General features: G+C 46.3%; 1 protein-coding gene across 5 annotated transcripts in view; it reads left to right on the forward strand.

Moving 5' to 3' along the window:
• Nucleotides 1-19744, forward strand: part of ADGRL3 (adhesion G protein-coupled receptor L3) — a 437224-nt gene that overhangs the window by 397385 nt on the left and 20095 nt on the right. For all 5 annotated transcript variants that reach the window (XM_064510233.1, XM_064510234.1, XM_064510238.1 and 2 more), the window contains 3 exons: nucleotides 1218-1386; nucleotides 3625-3750; nucleotides 6315-6411. In XM_064510233.1, coding sequence (XP_064366303.1) covers nucleotides 1218-1386; nucleotides 3625-3750; nucleotides 6315-6411 — 392 coding nt within the window. The remainder of the gene's footprint in view (nucleotides 1-1217; nucleotides 1387-3624; nucleotides 3751-6314; nucleotides 6412-19744) is intronic.

Raw genomic sequence — 19744 nt, forward strand, 5'->3', positions numbered from 1 at the left:
TCTGCTCAGCAGGCGGAAGCCCAAATCCAGGCCAGGTTTCTACAAGGCTGAGGCCATCTTGCACTGCACAGGGCGGGGAGCAGCACCCCTGGGTGCTTCAGGGGGCCGTCAAGAATGCTGTGGGGCTTTGGGGAGCCAAAGGGTCAAAGGAGTTAGGAAGAGGAGGAAAGATAGGGGTGACCGATGGCTACACCAGCATCATTGCATTCATTTCTATGGTGTTAGGGCTGATTTATGCTAGGGGAAGACAGAAGAAAATCAAGGTCTTTGGTTATCAGGGGGAACTCGACGCTCTCCCCTGTGCAGCAACAGTTCTGTGAACATTGTAGGTGATCTGGCGAATGGGAAGCTAGTGGGATGGTTTGGAGCAGGACCCTGTCCCCCCTCCCTTCCCATCCTGCTCAGCACGCTTTATGTCATGCTGGAACAACACCTGGGAGCGAGCGCTGGCTGCACCCCAGCTCCTGCTTCCCTGCTGGGCTAGAGCGAGCAGCAGTCGGAGCTTGATGACAGCTGCGAAGCAGGATCGCACCTTAGTTTCCCAGGGCAAAAGTGTGGTGGCAGCTATAGTTTGAGTAAATCTGGTGTGTGAGCGCATAATATATATGCATTTTCTCCCCTCACTGGGTGGAAGAAGTGTGAAGCAGCGCTGCAGGGAACTTCCTTGTGCAGAGCTGAGCTGGCAAGCAGGCAGAGCTTGCCCACCTGCTTGCTGGGGTTTAGCTAGCTCATGTGTGTATGGGCGACTACCTAAAATGCAGCAATAACTGTGTCTTGGTGTTAAGCTCAAAGAAGCTAATCCAGCTGGCACTTCTGCCCCAGTGAAAGCAGTGGACACTAGCAAAGGGGCATTTAGCTTTGTTATTTTGGCTGTTTTGTTTTCTCTCTCCTGCCATTTGACAAACGGCATCTCCATATCATTTACATATGCACTGCTTTTACATTAAAGAAAGAAACAGAAATATTGTGGGGACAGGTATGCTTTGGTTATGATAAATTTCCATGCTCATAACATTTCCCTGCCTGTGTATTTCCTCAAGCTCGAAGACTTGCAAACTGCATCCAATTTCAAGGCAAAAATCCAAACAGCTCAATTTGGGACTTTAGCTGCTGTCTGCTAAAGCAATGGCCCAAGTTGCCCCTGCTTGTAGACGTGTGCATGCTGTTGTAGATGAACGACCAACACCTTTCTCTCTCTGTTTTGTTTCTCCTAACAGGTCCTGGGTTATAGGTGCAATAGCCCTACTCTGCCTGCTAGGACTGACCTGGGCCTTTGGACTCATGTATATTAATGAAAGCACAGTCATCATGGCCTATCTCTTCACCATATTCAATTCTCTGCAGGGAATGTTTATATTCATTTTCCATTGTGTCCTCCAGAAAAAGGTAAGACGGACAGTTCCCGGTGGCAAGAGCGACGGTAACGGGGTGTTCTGTTGCCTTACAACCATAGCATCACGTTATCAGTGCACGCTGAGTCCCTGTCGAGCAGATTTTTCTCCATGCACCTCGTAAGAGTGGTATTTAGCTGGGAAAGCAGAGGGATGCAGGGCAATGAGGGGATAATGGAGCTGTGCAGCGGCGGTGTTTGAGCAGTCCGGGTACTGGCAGTGAGCACATCAGTGGCTGTGCAGAAGGCAGCTCATGCTCCGCAGGGGGCAGGAACCCCCTAAAAGGGCTTTATCTGCTGTCGGCCGGGTGCTCCTTTCCCTTACGCCAGCCTGACACCGGAGCAATTCCATGAGCATCACGGAGGCTGTTCGCGTGGCTGAGAGTTCAGAGCAAGATAGGGCTTCACAGCCTCATTTGCCCTCCAGGAAATCCAGCTGGGAATTGCCTCTTTCCATGGCAGTATGTGCTGGGGATGGTATGTAACAGGGGCCGCTTCCCTCCCTTTTCTAAGACCTGAAGGACCAAAGTTTTGCAACAGTTCATTGGCCTTTGCATCTTTTAATCCCAGTTTGTGCTTTTGGAAATCTTCCTCAAAACGAGCACAATAAATGTTTAGTGGTGCAACTTGAAGTATGACCCAATTAACATTTGCAAGGTAACAGCAGAGTAACTTGGGGAAACTCTGATTAAAAAAAGAAAAAAATTCGGTATGTGTCTATGTAGATCAAACTTACAGCTGCTGACAATCAGTAATAAATATTTTTAAGAACCATTTTATTCTCCACTAAAATTCAGTGGTGCAGCACTCTCCAACTCCGTGCATGTCTGCTGCTGGCTTTTGGTGTACATCTTGGTTTTGAAGGCCAGTTTCCTTACCCAAGATAAACATAGGGAAGAATTTACATGTGATTAACTGGGTTCCAGCCTCTGTGTGGCTAGTCGTTTTTGGTGAAATGGCCCACTGGGCAAAGTTAGGGTCTTGCTCAGGTCCATTCTCCATTAAAAAGCCCAGGGCTTTCTCCAGTGCTACTCAAGATAGTGGGAATTTCCCTATGGGCTCAGGTGGAAAGTGAGATCTGGCCTAAAAGGACGTAAGTAAAATATATTGTAGCAAGGCACTCTTGAGCCGGAAGGGAGACTTTCTGGGGTCAGAGCTTTGCTCCTTCTCATTTTGTCTTTAATTTGTTCACCCTAATAGACCAAAAAACTTTAGTTTTAGCTGAACGTGCTCCAAAGTGTCCATTTGGCATCCAGATGCCCCCTTTCACAAGCAGGTTGAATTTCTGGACTGCTCTCCCCACCTCCCGCACAGCCCAGTCCGATCTATCTCGCAAATGATCAACTCCTAGCGCAGCATGCTAGAGTGGCAACATATCCTTGCCAGCTCTTAGGGGGCTGATTTTGCATGGAAAGACCACGTGCTCATCTGCCTCAAGCCAATTTCTACCGTTAAACCATCGCTATTTACTCTGAAATTGCTCCTGATTGATGATGGTGTAGAGCAAAGGAGACGACAGACCAGTACCTGGCCGTGGGGGCAGACATATCTTCTGACCTGAGAGCTGAGGGAGGAATTATTTGAGGAAGAAGAAAAAAAAAATCCTTTCCCTTCCTATCTATCATGGACTAGAAAATCAGCAAAAAGCTGCAGAGAGGAAGCAGTGGGTGGCTAATTAAAGCAATTGAATTATTTTCTCTCAGCAAAGGATTGATTAGGCATTTGAGCATATTGGGCACTCGTGGTATTGTGGTTGTCTCAAGTGCTTAAGGAAAAGCCTAATGAAAAAGCCGTAATTTGCTATTTAAACGGTTGTTTCACTGAGTTTTGAATTGCTCATAGTCAGTCTAGGGAGATTTCACAGCTAACTCAGCACTGTGTGCTCTGAGTAACCTCTGTGGGGGTTTGGGGCATGCATGTATGTATTATTTTTTCTTTTCTTCCATGGGTGGGCAACATGACCTGCATTTGCCTTTTCGATACAGTCTGTGCATTTTCAGTCTGGCCCCATCTGGCTTCTGGGTATTTTTGTGCAAAATCTGAAATGCTCAGACCTCAAACTTGGCCAAAGTTTCACCTGGCACCAAAGGCGCGTGGTTCCCGTGATGCCAGCACAGTGGCAGGGCTTTAATCCAGGCAAGGAGCTGCCCCAGTTTGACGGCAATGCCCATGTGAAACGTGACTGTTGGAGGAGGACCTGCTGGCTAACAGCTGTTCCTGTTTCATTGGCTCAGGTCCGTAAGGAGTATGGGAAATGCCTGCGCACGCATTGCTGTAGCGGGAAAAGTACAGAGAGCTCCATTGGCTCAGGAAAAACCTCGGGGTCACGGACGCCTGGAAGATACTCCACAGGCTCACAGGTAACTTGCGTTTCTTCTCGGGGCCCGAGGGCTTCATGCCTCCTTGTGGAGCTCCTTGACAGCAACATGGCCATTGGGGCCAGGGAGAGGTGCGCTCTTAAGCCTGATGGTTGAGCTAAAAAATTGATCTGGAAGCAGACTGTTGGTTGGTAGTGGCCTTTGGTGGCCTCTCTATGCCTCACCCTCAAAGGCACGGCGAGGCTGGCACGAGCCGAAGGAGCTGCTTTAGTGCTATCCCCAGTGCCACCTCAAGGATATCCCTCCCTCCCTAAACGGAAGCCACCATGCTTCATTCCCTTGGGTGGTGGTGGCAGTTAGTGTCCCTCCAAGAACCTCATATATAATTGTGGCGAGACTAAAAAGCCCAAATTTTGCCTTCACGAGGCAGGAGGGCGCTCATAACCTGAGCAGTCTATAGTGGGATCAGGAGCTGGGAGCATTTTGTCAGCTCTGTTACGTGCCCTGTAAAAGCCGCCTGGCGTGTCCTTGGCACATGCTGAAGGTTGTTGTCACCACTGTTGCCGTGTGCAGTAATGATACTGTAACAACCAAGTATTTTTCTTGCTAAAAAAAGACTGCAGAGTCTTGCAGTCACCTCTGCCAAGAAAGGGCTCGCTTTCTGACATTCACTGGTTTGATCAATTCCTTGCTTCACTCGATTTTCCTCAGTTTATACATCTCTTAAGAGAATCCAGTGTGGGTCAGATTATTTTAGGAATTTACGCTTTTTGTGTATTTGTTATGCTTTGGTCATCCAAAAATTGAATTTTTGTTTAGTTTGTGCACTTTGCAGTTTTCAAGCTGACTTGTATGTACAGATACAGATTTATGGAAGAGCAGTTCATATAAAATGAAGAAGCTTACTACTTAATCAATAGAAACCAAACACAAATTTATTCAGTATTACTAATGGAAGTAATTATACTTGACAGTTCAACTATTAAATTATGAAAGACACACAGCGAATAACAGTTTATAACCTCCCAGGAAAATGTAATTTGTGTTTTATGTCTCGGCGCAAATTGTTATTTATTTTCTGCGGTTTCCAAGATGTCATCCAAGAGCTCCACTTTGGCATTTACCAAGATCTGGATATTATGTTGGGCAAATAGGTATAGAATAGGGAGCTTCTCCCCAGTAGGCCATCAAATGCCACATCAATCCCAAAATCCCGTCGGTCCCAAACTTACTATATCCAGCAACATTTGGGTGTTTGGTTTGAAATACATTGGATTTGTGTCACTCAGTTAGCAGGTGGGTGCCCTCCATGCCAAGAAGAGGTAGCTTTAACAGGTCCTCCCTCTTGGCAGCCTCAGCCCAAGAAAGCATGCCCTTTTGAGGGTGAACCACCTCTCCCAGCAGCAGTCCCGTCATGGCAGGCTGAGATTTGCGGTACCGAGGTAGGTCACATTGCCCATGGCAGCTTGTCCTCAGAAGGGCCTGGGACCTGGCATAAGCCAGAGGAGCCTCACGTGTGATGGAGAACAGGTGGAGACCCAAGGTGGTGAGACCCAAACTTTAATAGCAAAGCCCAAGAGGAGGGAAGCCCATCAGATCCTTTTTTGCCTGAAAAGCACTTAGGAAACAGAATGATTAAACCACACTGGATCATGTCAGAGAAATGCAAAGGATGAAATGCCCAGGTGCACAATAATTGCTGTAAAAGTGCATGGATCACATGTTACACTGTGGTTGCACTTATAAAGGGCTAATGAATGATTAGGAGATGCCATTAATATGTGATTGACTTGAAGGACTTGGGGTTTCCCAGGATTTGGAGTTCCCAGCTCTGTTGGCATGGGGACTGCAGTTGAGCTGCTCATGAGATGGGTACAGCTGTCGGTTTTTTGCAAGGTGGAGCTGGGGAGGAGAGAGAGAGAGTGTGTGGTGTAAATGCCGCAGAGATAAATACTTCACAGCATCACTGAGAAAAAAAAAAGAGAAGGCCAACACGTTTGGGACACTGTTTCCCTAGCAGTGAAAGCTGTACGCAGATGGCAAAATCATCACACATTTTTCAGGAGGGGAATAGAAGTCATTTATTTGCAGTTGTATTTTTTTTTACTGAGATTGCCCAAGATGGATAGTAGCTATAAAAAACTCCCGTTCATCCAGGGACACCAAGACACAGATCAGCTCTTCTGTTACACTTTACCAAAATAGATGCAAGCTATCTGAGGGAATACAGGAAGTGTGCATGCTTCTGTGCGTAGGTTGTTTTTCCATTATTTGATGCTATATTGGTGAATCTGTAGCTTGCACGGGCCTGGGGTTTTCTCGTATGTAATTTCCACTGTTTTTTTTTTATTAAGATGTAAGCAAACTGAGCAGTCCTATTATGCATCTCTTATTGGCAGTAGGCATTCATGTTACGATTTTAGGCAGGCAGCGTCTGGTCGGCACGAGGTGAGTTATAACGAAACAGCAACTACTCGCTTACAGCTGGGTAGAAACAAGTCTCATGGTGAGCTAGACGTGCCAATAGCTGTCTTTAGTGAGGCAGAAAGAAACCTATCTGCCACTGCTAAAAATTCATTACCTGCTGTGGTTCAATCCCTCTTCAGAGCCGGATTCGTAGGATGTGGAATGACACAGTCCGAAAGCAGTCCGAGTCTTCCTTTATTACTGGAGATATAAACAGTTCAGCTTCACTCAACAGAGGTAATTATAAACTATTTTTCCTATCTCTAACTCTCGTGGTGGCTTTAAGGAGTTTAAAATGTATTGCCCCCTTTTTTCCCACGTCCCCGCTGCTCACCTCCTCAAATGGCATTGGACATTTATTCGCTCACTTACAGAATGTTACGGTATTAACTGGGAGGAGGTTTTGTGGCGGTCGTTTCCTTTTTTCTTTTCTTTATTTTTACACATGCATTTTCAAGAATTGTCATCCCTGGAAGGAAGTTAGGAAACTCCCCCACCCCCCACCCCAAAAAAAGCTCTAAAACCACTAGTGCTGTAAGCTCGTGAGGTGTCAGGCCTCATTGCTGCCAGCGGAAATGAGCCGTTTTGGCACTGTGCAATCTGTGTTAAGCCCCATAGAATTTTTCATTGTCCTGGGTATATAGCAATTTTAGCCACTTTGTGGAAGGGAAAAATGAATGGCTGAACATAGCTGTGAGAAAGCCTGTGTACTTGGAGCAAAATTGTCTCCGCTGATGTCAGTATCTAGTTGGCGCGCCTGGCTGATGTGAGCTTGATAGATGTCTGCAGAGGAGAGGCTATCAGAAATGCGCGGATATAGAGTCATGCCAAACAAAATGTGGTGCCTGGCACAGGATGAAAGCTGAGTGGCTTTAAAAAAAAAAATCCTTTTGAATGGTTTACGGGAAAGTGACTGTAGGGGAACACTAGAAAAAAAACTTAGCCTCATAGACTGGTTTCTTTCACCTCTAGTACAATTACTTTATGGCTTGGGAAACTAGGTGACAAGTCCTGCTTTCTGTATCTACCCACACTCTACTGGCATCAAGAGGGGATGGGGTTTGGATTAGTATGCCCAGCTCTTCCCTCACGTTGGTGAAAATCAAAGGTGTTTCCCGTCTTGGGGGTCTGACTGCAAAACTCAACCGAGAAGTGAATTGGGACTTTGGTTCTTATCCAGCCTTTACTCAGATTTCACACCAATTTTACTGGGTCTTTTGCCTGCATAACAATCTGAGCGTGGGCTAGAAGGACTTTGAATCCACAGTTAGTAATACTGAGTGCTGGGGAACTAAGGACATTGGATTCAGTTCTCCAAGTCAGTGTACGTATTGCTCAAATCAGTGCGAAGGGGAAAGCAGGGTAGTTAAGGTAGAGGTATACTCTTATCCCACAACCTGCTCTGATGGCTTTCGTGTATTGATAATTTCATTTTGTCTTGAGGGTTCATTGATAAAGAAGGCGATGGGATGCTGTTAACTGCAAATGCCTCCGTTCAAATTGATTTATCCATGCACGTTGCCCTTGCATCTCTCTCCATCTTTGCATCAAAACTGGAGAGGTACAACCAGCCTTTTCCAGGGCTAGTTTGGAGGGGGATTGCTTATGGCACAGAGATTGCAGCCAGGGCTGCCATTCCCCTCCACCATCCATCATGCAGGCAAACAAAAGTGAATTGCATGCCATACATGACATGCGTGTCAGGAAATGCCATGCATACTCTCCTTTAGTTAGCCCAGATGTTGCCTCGCTCTCCAGTGCAGCCAAGGATACAAAGGGCTTTAGCAGACAGGGTCTTCCAGGCTCATCGGTGGAAGAAAGGCTGCGCCAGTGCTTTTAGCTGGGCCACTTCGGTGGCTTGAATAACTGGAGTTATTATAGTCCACCCCCACCCCTTTCACACCAGCAGGCACAATATTTCTTATTTGCTTTTCCTGTGGCCAGAAGTACCTGCAAAATGGAGGCTCAAACATTTATTTGAGAGTTAGCAGCTCCAGAGCAGCAGGTGGTCACCTAGGCTGGGAAAATATAGTGGGCATCAACAGGGATCCAACTGCATGGGGCTCCAGATATTTCACACTTTATCCTGTTTATTCCAGCTGGAAAGAAACAATCGTGGTCTTAGGGCTTTGCATGAAGCCTAAGTTGTTTCTTCAGTCTCTCCAGAGATAGTTGCAGTCTGAATAGACCAGTGGGGCAATGCAGTTTTCACAGTTCTTGTCTTCCTCTGAATATTTTACTATATATCAAGCTTTGAAAGAGCCATTTCATTAATGTTTTATTTACAAATGCACAGCGAAAGCTCAAAGGAGTAAACTACAAGCCTGGAACTGTACGTTTAGCATCTTTCCCTGCCCAAGGTTAACACAAGAGGCTCACGTATCCTTTCAGAAGTCCCTCTTCAGCCCTCCCAGCCGCTTTGTAAATTCGTTAATCGTTGCCCACTTACCAGAGACACTTATTCACTAACACATCAATCTGGTGGTTAAGGAAATGACTTCCATTCTGGCAACACTTCTGCTAAATACTAGACACCTTTTATATAAAAGTATTCGTGTTGAACATTCCTTTGTGCACTGATATTTTTCCCCAAGCCTTCAGGCAGCAGCTACCTTTCGGAAACAGTACGAAGATGATCTCTTCTCCCCACATCTTCCATCTTCCAGCTCCTGGCTTGCTGCCGCCTTTCCATGTCCTGACTTGCCATGCTTCTGTTGTGGAAGCAGAAGGAAGAGGGACATCCTCTACTGGAGCTGCTCCTTCATTTAAGCCATTTTTTACCCCCCGATCACGTTCACAGTTCTTGCAGTCCCCTGTTGCTTGCTAACGTCCCAGGCAAATCTGTTCTTGTTATCACTATTCCCATACTATGATCAGCAGCAGTTATCCATCTGCTGTACCATCCCATGTCCTTCTCCCCTTCTTCCATGAACCTCCTGGGCGTCAGTCTGCAATATTGTGCCTGTATTAACACATCCCTCTTTTAGGCATGTAACTGTTTTCTTCTTCTGACTTGCAGATATGATGTTATGACTTTTTCAGCTCCAGCTCCTCTTTGATCTACTCTTCCCCAGAGTATCTGACCATAACACTGTTTTTCCACCTCCTGCCTGGTTGTATTCTCATTTATCCTACCAGGAATTTAAGGCATAACCCCATACTTACTTGATGTAATGCGCTCTCTAATGAAAACACCCACTCTTTCCTCCCAAGACCTCTGTGACCACTTCAGATGCTTCCTGAAGTCCAGAATGTTTCCAGCCTTGTTTCCCCTTGCTCACCACCACTTAGTACTGATGTGGGTTCTGCATTGTTATACCACTGTCAGTCAGGAGGAAGGGGACAGAAACAGGCCAAGTATTTCCTGATCTACCTTCAAATGAAGCGTACACCAGTCTACCGCCATGGACACGTGCTGTTTCCAGGTCCCAGTGATTTCCTGCTCCTAGCACCCGAACTCCACCAATGTGCCCCTTTTTTCCCACGATAGGTCTGGCTGGATTTTCTGTCATCTGTTCCACATCTATCCTGCACTCAATATTTCTTCTCCCAGCATTGAAAACTTGCACTTGACCTGCTGCTTTGAGGCCCTGATCTCAAAGGCCCTCCAGCTTGTCCATAGCACCCATCTCTGCATGAGAAGAAGTCAGACATTACTTCTGGGGCTTTCCACATCTCCCCATGCTCCTGATCTTTTTAATGTTGCCCGCTGTTTTTTCTGCATTCCTGCCCTGCTGTAGCTCACATGTGACTCAGTGCATGATGGCCTTCGTTTAATTTAGGCACGACTGGGCTGTAATTCACTGTGGAACAGTGCGTTTGTAAAGTCCCCAAGCCTGTGTTTTGTTATAGTCCTTGCCTGGCTAGGAACTGATGCAGCTGGGATGCGAGTGCCGGGCCATCCAGCTGACTTGGGTTTCCTGTGTCTAAGTTGCCGCCGTGCAGAGTTCACGATGCCTGAGCCAAGACTGTGGGGTTGTGCTTGGCTCAAAGCGTCACCACATTGCAAAAATAACGGTGGAGCCGTATAGGGGCCTTGAATTACTTGCTTCCTTGAGGGCTGAGAAGTAGAGGGTACAGAGGGAGTGCAAGACGTGGGGTTTCCTTTGGCTTTAGGTTCACAAAGGGAGAACAGAGCAGGTAACTGCTGAGTTGTAATGGCAGATTTTTTGATTCTGAGGATACAGACAGTTTTTGCAAAGAGGTAGAGATTAAAAGCAAGTAATGTCATTACCGTTACTCCGATTCTGTTGCACTTGCGTTTTGGAAATCTAATCGTGGACCTGCACATCCCAAACGGCTATATGTGTGGACGGAGGCAGCAAAAGACGTTGGGCGGTCTCTCAGCGCTGCGCTGAGTACGAGAGGAGCAGATTGCAGCAGAGCACTAAGAGTGACCATTGCCGGGCGCCGATGGCTCAGCATGAGCCTGAGCTCTTGGAACACCCCAGCAGCCGCTGCCTGAGCATCAGGCACGTTCAGGTTTTCAAACAGGGAGATTTGAGGATTTTTTGCAAAGGAAAGGTGAAAGTTTTCTGCTAAAGAAGCAAGTGTCCCTTGTTTTGCTGAGGCTAGTAAGCAACAGAGGAAAAATGCAGTTTATCACCAGTATCAAATACTGTTTTGCTATAGGAAAATGCACGGATGGAGCTGTGTGTATCTGTGCAAGTTAATGAATCAGGGGTAATGCATATTAATGGGTAGCAAATGTTTACCATATCTTAATGGATCTTCTCTTTGGGGAAATAATGGGGTCAGACACAGGGCTGGGGACAAGGCTGCAGCCCAGGCCCATCTGGGATATGGGCAGATCTCCAACAACACACCCCAGGCAAGGACTGGGTGCCCTGTGCTGAGCTTAAAAGGGTGCCCTGGGGCATGGGCAGGGGGGTGGGTCCAGGTCCCAGATGAGGCTGCTCAGGGCCAGTAATGCCTCTCGGTGCCTTCAGGACCCTGACTGCTGGTACAGGATTGGGGCCTAGGACTCCAGCAATGCAGGCAAACACCTTACTGCTCAGCGGCGAGTCTTAAATATGATTTTTTTTTCCTTGTAGCCACAAGAGGTTGTTCAGGAGGGTGCACACACATGTGCACTTGCTAGCAAACTGCAGGTGTGGGGTGGATACAAATGCCAGAAATCTCCCCAAATAGTCCTTGTGAAGCCCCGAGATCCCTAGTATAAGCACTGCAGGTAGTTCTTCCCCAGATGGGAGAGCCATGTTCACCCCCTGTTTATTCCCATGCCAACACACTGAAATGGGAAGAGTCAATGCAGATATCTTTTGTTCCTGCCCCTTGCTTTCACTTCACAAATGGATAAATGTCATTGCACGTCCCCCCTTCTGAGTTGCATGCCAGAAAAAATACTTGATTTCCCCTTGCTTCATTATTTCTCCTCTGCGTCTTTATGTCGGCCACAAAGATATAATCTGAAATGTACACAGGAAAAAAGGAAATTATTGCTACTGTTCTCGGAGATAATCAGTTTAATGTCAAATTCATGTGGATTTCTTCATAATGAACAGAACAAATTGAGCTCAAATTCAAACAGTGGGAATCTGAGTCAGAGAGGAAAATTAAAATGAAGAACATTAATATCCTGATTTCTAACCCAACTGAGACCTGATTGTTTCCTAAATGAAATCTCCCATCAAATTCTTCCCACCCACCCCAAAATATAATTAAGCTGTGATTTCCGCACTGAAACCATATCTGTGCTGTTAACTCATCAGGGACAACTGTGTGTGTTTTGGGGAGGGTGGGTGAAGTTTTAAATTATCTTCAGGTGGCCATATTATCCTGAATTTTTAGAAAGCAGCTTTTTGGAAACCGCAATGAGTGTGAAATTCTCCATTTGGTAGAAGACTGCCAGGGCTGTACCACAGCCCTGGTGGCCAGGTGGTACCCAGAGGCAGCTTGCTGGGTCCAGGCTGTCCTGGGGCTGCTCTTCCCAGCTGCAGTCCCCGCGGTATAGACACACCCATCACAGTGGTCAGGAACTTTGACTTGAAATCAGGTCTCTGGTCCTCATGTCCAGGGGAGGGGAGATGAGAGCTTGTGTGCAACTGTGATGCACATGTAATGGGGAGAAATTGGGCCTTGCTGTGGGGCAGCTCCAAGAAAATGTGCCATACTGTTCCCACCTTCACATAACTCTGCTGCTAGTGGTAGCTAGACCTGCTGTTCGCTAGATTTGCAAATTGCTGTTGCTAGATGAAGATGTTTTGGTGTAGACGTCTCCAGGGATGGTGGGTAGCTGGGCGCTCGTCGCCTGGGCATCCCTAGGCACTGCAGCACTGTGTGAGAAATTTGGACCAGAGGAGCGTTGCCGTTGTCCTGTGCAGGTCTTTCTTGAGATACTCATTCTCTCCATGATGTGTTTATGTGGCTGGCACAGCAGACAGATTTCTGCTGCAGTTATGTTGTATTTTAAAACAAATAGCAAACAGTGGAACTCTGAGAGAGGTGTGAACTCCTCTACTCATCTCAATAGGATATTCAGAGGGCTCTCCGTCAGCTGATGTGTGGCAGTCTCTCTAAGCAGCTCTTTTCCGCACCTGGTAGCACCTATGGTTCTTCTTGCAGCTTAAAGATATTAGAGAATAAATATTTAGTCTGTTTTCTTTCCGTTTGTCCCCATGGGCACCAAAAGGGCATGTTCAGCTACCTAAACCTCTTAAAGGTTAGCTTGCTTTGCGCTCAGTGATGCTCAGGGTTTTCTGGAGGGGAGTGATGGGTGCGGAGCATTTCTGAAGAGGAGCCCAGCATGGCCCCATAGGGGCTGCCACCTCTGTGGCTGTGTGGAGACCACCCTCTGCCAGTGGGAAAATCCCACTTTGTCAGCCATGGATGGCTTGTTTAAATCCATGAGAAGGCACTTTTCCCCATAACCAACCCTTTTTTTTAAAGCGTCAAGAGGTCTCTGTGCTTAATGCCAGTCCTCACTCCCCCCATTGCTGAGCTGACCGGTGCACGGTGCTGCTCTTGCTTAGCCACAAAAGGCACCAGCAACGCGAACCTAGAAATGAACCGCCCTGAAATGATCACCTACAAACCAGAAAGCAATGTCAGGTAGATGAGAGCAGATAAATATTATGTATTTATTTTTTGTTGGGCAAGGAAACACAGCATCTTTTTGGACTAGCAATTGCCCGAGCTTGCTTTTTTCTCTCCCCCCCCCCCCCCCCCCCGCCCCAATCAGCCATACATTTTATGCCAGGAAAATTATGGGAAAATTAGGGAACTTAACTCTGACTACATGCAAAATGAATCCTGCTGTTGACTGTCTTCTAGTTTATTTTGTTTCTTTGCTGCCTGGGACTGAGTTAGCTGAGATTTGTTGCAGTGATTTCTGTGAGTGACATGGCATTCTTCCTTTGGGAGATATTATGAACTGGCTTTGATTTGCGGATTGACAGCCATATAATTGGAAGTTCAGTCATTAGGTGGATCAGATTTAAAGAGGAAAACGAAGGGCAAGGCAATTTCTGAAATCAGAGCAGGCTTTGGGGAGTATTAGATCCGGCAGAGTATTACTGCAGAACAATCTTAATATGATGACTGTGAAGGAGGAAGGAAGAAAGCACGACTGCTTTGCTGGGGGTTGCCACTCTGCAGCTCATTGTGCTGGTTAACGGCTGGGTTTCGCAAGCTTACGGCGTCCCAATGAGCCAAGCTCTCCTGAAAATCAAGCCTTGTGTTTCAGAGCTGGGAAATAAGACTCTTGAGATGTAGGACCCGAGCATGTTTGAAAGTCAGGCTCTGTGCATCTCACTGTCAAAATTGCTAGGCATTAATTTGAGCAAGTCACTGAACCGGTGGCACAATGGTATAAATAACAGGAGTGGAGCTATAAAGCCTCAAACGGAGAAGTGGCCGCCATCCAGATCACTGATAGCAGCTTAGGTGTTTATCAATCAGTGCAGGGCAGCTATGTGTTTCGAATGGGGCCTGCAGATTATAATCCAGCAGAGGCTTGTCAGTTTAAATTATTGCATGAGAAAGGAAGGAAAAGGAAAAAAAAAAACACTTTCCCTCCCTTGTCTCTGCATAAAAGCATGGGATGTTTCATTTCAAAGAAGATGGCCCAGAGCTTAACAATCTCATTTGCTGAAATTCCATTTTGCTGCAGTCAGTATTAATAGCTCCTCAATGAATAGATTAGATGCTGCAAGTGACAACAAACCTATTTGAGAGAAATTTAATAGGGAGGTTTATTGAAGTTTATTAACTGAATCCTGTTGGCTATTATACAAACACAGCTCGATCAATCTAAACGTCAGAGCACTGGTTGGAGGGTGCCAGGAAAACGCTGAAAATACCTGTTGTCCTCCAGCAAGTGTGTCTGATTTGACTTTTCGTGATTGCATCAATCATTTGAATAAATCGCAAGAGAACACGTGGAAAACCAGGACTCTTTAAATATGTGAAAAATCTGCCTATAACAGAGTAAGTGGTACTACTGAGTGCCCGTAAAGGAAGGTACAAAGGAGGCTGGAGCTTTGGCTCAGTACAAACCTGCACTGTATGTATTTTCTTTTTCAGGGAATAAAATGGAGTAAATAAGTTAATGCTAAGCTATGTACAGAACTGGCCAGAATTTACAAACTGAAATCAGTGTTGCAAGGCTATTTCAATAACACTAAGGTTCAGGAGATGGGTTATTTACTATGGTTAATGTCAGGCAGCAATATTTTGTGTGTGTGTGAACATTTAGGAAAGGATTCATGTCTAGGTAGATAGTTTGGTGTCCAAGCAAAACTGATCACCTGTGCTCGCCGATAGCCCAGGCATCTCGGTGCCTTCAGGGAACTGGTCCATAGTCTCCCGCTGTCGCTTCTTCATGAAGGCGAGCTGAGGTTAAGTATATTAGTTGTGAGAAGTGGAGGTACTCGAGTAACAGTGGCTGTGGACGGAAAGCCAAGCTGAGGGCGTTAGGAGGCAGAGTCAGCAGGAGCATGATGCTGACCTATCAGCGTGGGAAGGGAGTAGGGGGGAAAACCAAAGGAATATGAATTGTTTTGCTCCCTGGCCAAAATGGGGAGAAAAGAGAAAGGTTGACCAAAAATGCAGGAACATGAGTTTTCTATTATTGCTTTTTTCTTCCTAAAAACCGAACAAACAAAACAAACAGAAAAATGACATTTTGGGATTGCTAGGTCAGAGAAAATGAAACATTTTGTTACAACACAAATGCGTCCAATGCTTTTTCTGAGCTATCTATTTCTTTTTCTCCAAGGACATCAATTTTTTGTCTAACAAAGGGGAGGCAAAGGTACAATTTATGCTGCATTCTGGCGTTAAAGTGATGCCTGCTTTTGTGTGCACACCAAGTAGATAAACTTAGCTATCCGAAGCCTGTATGTGTGGGTATAGTCAGAGAAGTGATCGCAAAAAATGAGATTTTCCACTTGTTCATCCCGGCTGGTCACCATATCAGATTTTTTGAGTGATTTTTTTGCAGGTAGCCCACAAGCACAGAAGGGCTAAATAAGCTGATTTATGTTATTTTCTGGCTGTTACTTACCTGATGCTTGCCTTCAGAAAGAGCACAGTTCCTTTCTCCTGGTAATCGCAGTCTGGAAATCCTTCCCTTGAGGCAATCCGGCACCAGGATACCTAGAACTGAGCACTGACATCACCTGAAACCAGAATTTGAATCTAATTTTGAGTTTCAGAGCCAGCCTGGGCACTGCGTTTTATGCTGAACCTTAATCTTTGGTTGAACGTTGGTGGAAACAACATGGAGACCTCCATGTGTAGGGCTGTAGTTATGCCGGTGTAGTCACAGGGGGTATTTTTCAGAGGTGCAATCCTGCTGGTAAATATGGGCAGTGCTTCTGTTGAGCTCGTCCCGTTGAACAAGGAGGTGCCTTGGTGCACCTTTGTGGTTGAAGCCGCATCTTTCCTCCAGCTCCAAAGGCTCATGCACCATAGGAATTTGGAAACAGTGGGTGAATTTGCTTTCAGCAGCGTATCTTTGGCCAGCAGAACCCAAGGTGTTTCAATACAGCTGAATTAAAAGCCAGGCACCATAACCAAGCCAATAGAGAATGTATTTGGGAATATGCACTGGACTCAGGTGCCTCAGGAAGCTACAGAAGGGGCTTTATAGTGAACATTATCGCTGAAACATAGCTAAGCAAAGAAGATGCAGGGCTGTATTACTTGCTGGGAGAGATTGGTGTCATGCGGCAGAAAGCTGAGGATCTGGCCGTAAGCAAATGAATAAAAACAAGTGCTCAACAACTGCTTCTTGACAAGGATATTAGGCAGATGGCCAGCAACGAGCCTGATGGCCACCCAGGGTCACGTCATGAGAGCATTCTGGCCGCGAGCAGACTCAGAGCACTCAATCCACGTGTGCAGCCATGCTCGTTCTGCTTTTCAGCCCACTTGGACCTTTGTCGGCAGTGATAGAGGGGCTGCGGCATGTTGCCGCCTTTCTCTGGGCGTGACATCCCTATTTGCCATCTCTCCCATCGTTGATGCTGTCTCTCAAGAGGAGCCCGAGCCTGAATTTTTCTTGTGGTATTTTAGGAAACACTTTTTTTCTATAATGGGCTTTGCTCATTGTTGATTACTGAGGCCATTTTCATGCAAACGGGGTCACTTTGTTGGTTCACCTGCTCCTTCTGCTCATGCCTCATCTGCAGACCTAATCCTCTGCTCCTGATAGCCCCGTTGGTTGCTATGGCAATGATAAAGTGTTACGAAGGAGGAGGGATGGTAACTTGAATGTATGGCTGGTGATACCTTTTAGGCTTTCTCCCTCATGGGAAAGAGAAACCAATAATGGGGATTTGTTTGTATTATTGTATTTTTATCTAAAGCTTTAATTATGGACTCCTCGGCACCTGAATGCACCACTTCTCTCTCCACAACCTTGGAGACGGCGAGTGTTGCATCGCTGAAGTAGATTAGGAGAAATGAGCCCAGATTAATCAATGTAAGGTATGCATCAATTTCTTTTTAAGAGGCTGAAGGTTACACTTCCTGACTCACACAGCTTCACCATGGCAGGTCCACCCTGAAGGGAACCTGCTGCAGAGCCTGCTGCATCCACAGGGCCCAGCATGGCAGCTGCAAGTGGTACCGGTGGGGCAGCTTTGCATTTGCATCAAGAGAATTACTCAGAAGAGGCGTTTTGATCATTAAAGTTAAAACCGATGCCCTCAGAAATAAAGGGAGAGGAAGGCAGAAGAGACTAATTTGTGCTTGGTATCTACATACAGTAATGGGTGGTGGTTTTCTTATGCCAAGCATCCTATTACATACCTGAGAGAGGGAAAAATGACTTATTCTGAGTTTTCAACATTTTGCCAAGTTTATTGTCAGAATCATGTATTTGCATTAAAAGCTGCCAGAAAGTCTTTAGTTCATACAGCCCATCAGAGCCTGTTTGCTGTGAATGCAGCTCAGTCCTAGTTTGCACTCAGCTTTGGTTTAGCTGTCCAAGATTGCATCAAGGAGGCTGGCCTATCCATTATGTAGCCTGGGACTGTCAAAGCTGACTTTGAGTCTCCCATGGCCAGGTGCCATGAAGTCACCCTGATGGCTCGGGCTGGAGTGGTGTACTGGTAGGTGGCCTGGGCAGGGACCTGCCTGCTGAAACCCACCATGATTTGTCACCCTTTGGGTCATCCCTGTGAAATGGTTTGCAAGTGGTGAAAGCCGGCAGAAACCTTTCTCGTGCCTGGAAGTGTAAACTGTTAAGGAGAGAAAAAGATTAGGCTGACTAATTAGCTAGAGAAATAGTCGGAAGAGCCCCACGTGCTGGGAATTGCTAGAAAAGATCAGTTTGGGGATATATAACATGGGATTCTCTCTCTGGCATTGCCATTTAAAGATGCTTCAAGGAAAGGTGTTCAAAACCATGCAGCAGGTGTAGTCTTCTCCTCTGTGTCAAATCTGACAGAGATTGGGTTAAATCTCGAATGTGAGGATTGTATCACTGCTGAATTTATGGCTGGCATTAACTCCAGGCATTCCCATTACCTGTATAAAAGCAGAGTCGCTATTTGGATCTTTTATGGCCTGACTTGTTTAAAAGGGATGTAAAAGCAGGAACAATTTTAATGGACTTAGTACTAGTGCCAGTGTAAAACTAGTGTAAAAAGGTAATTGGTTCCTGCAGTCCCTCATCCCAGACGTACGTGAGGCTGATGGATAAATACGCTACCAGAACGAAAGTATTGACTCATTTCAAGGTTGCTTAGTTAAGTGTCCGTATAATGTTTTCTTACAGGAGACAGATTTGTTTCCTTATTTCCAAACACACAGCTCCTCTTGCTTTACACCAGTATAGCCAAAAATACCAGGTGAGAGAAAACAGCATTTTGCCAAGCTGCATGTGTCTGGGAGTCCTCCTGGCATGCAGTCCTAATATGGTGCCGCTTTCTCCTTTTTTCTGTTCTCAAAAGGCTGAGTTGCCTGCTAATGCCATGTGTGTTTGGGCACGATGGGCTGCTGGAGGCTAAGAGAGAGGCTGAGGGCAACGGTCTGCTCTGTCCTACCCCTGTCTGGGCTCCTTCCCTTTTCCTTTGCCATCCAGAAGCCCAGTCCCGGCTAGTCCTAGCCACTATGCCAAAGGCTCTCTGGCTTGGTGGAAAAGCTTCCTTCTAGTGGCTTAGTCCAAGCGGTAACAAATAGTGCATCCTTGGATTTTCCCGCTCTAGGTGTCTACCACCAAAGAGAGACTTGCCTGCTCTCCGCTCCGAACCTAGGGCAAGTTTCTGAGCCGATTGCCTCTTGGTATCCAAAGTAGATTTAGTGGGATGAGGGGTTAACAGGGCTTTCGGTCATCCTTTTGCTGATGGCCAAGGCGGCTGGGAGCTGGGGGAAAGGATGTTTGCTGGGGAAAGGGGGAGCCTCGGGATGTGGACATCTCCACCGCCAGCTTTCGCTACCAGTCAAAACACCTGAAGGAGCCACGGCGCTCGCGTTTTTTGGGACTGTGTCGATGCACTCGAGGGGGGTAGTGAGTAGTTCTGAAGAGCAATATGTAAAGTTCAGGTCACCCCATTAGAAACAAGTACGCGCTGCCTGAAAAAGAGTCCTCCAATGAGTGCCGAGTCTTAGGAGAGCCTCCATCTTCCATCGTTTCTTTTTAGTTATTCTTTTTTTGATTTTGGACGCTTTTCAAGAGACTAAGACAACAGATCCTAGTCCATAGTGGGAGTTGAATGTGCTGTTTTTGTGTTAGTCATTTTTTTATTATTTTTTTTCCTTCATTTGGCACTTTCTGGAGAGTTTTGCCCCCATTGTGCAGGCTGCCATCTCCCTCCGTGTATTTGTAGCAAGCATGTGGGCAGAGCCTTGCTTACATGCCGAGCAACCACCTGGGGAGCCGCCCTCGATGTAGCTTCTCAGCTTTCCGATCCATTTTCTTTTGCATTGGTTTGGATGTGTGCGTTGTCAGTTACATCTGTGCTGCTTTAGTGGCCTACAGTTTTTGAGTCTATTTAGCTGGCTGCTTGTAATCAGGACTATTTCAACTGTTGTCATTCTGAATGTTCTTTTTCCCTTTTTTTTATGCCACATTTGCCTGATTGACCTTTTTTTTGTTTTT

This window comes from Dromaius novaehollandiae, chromosome 4 (genome assembly GCF_036370855.1).
Source record: "Dromaius novaehollandiae isolate bDroNov1 chromosome 4, bDroNov1.hap1, whole genome shotgun sequence".
NCBI lineage: Eukaryota > Metazoa > Chordata > Aves > Casuariiformes > Dromaiidae > Dromaius > Dromaius novaehollandiae.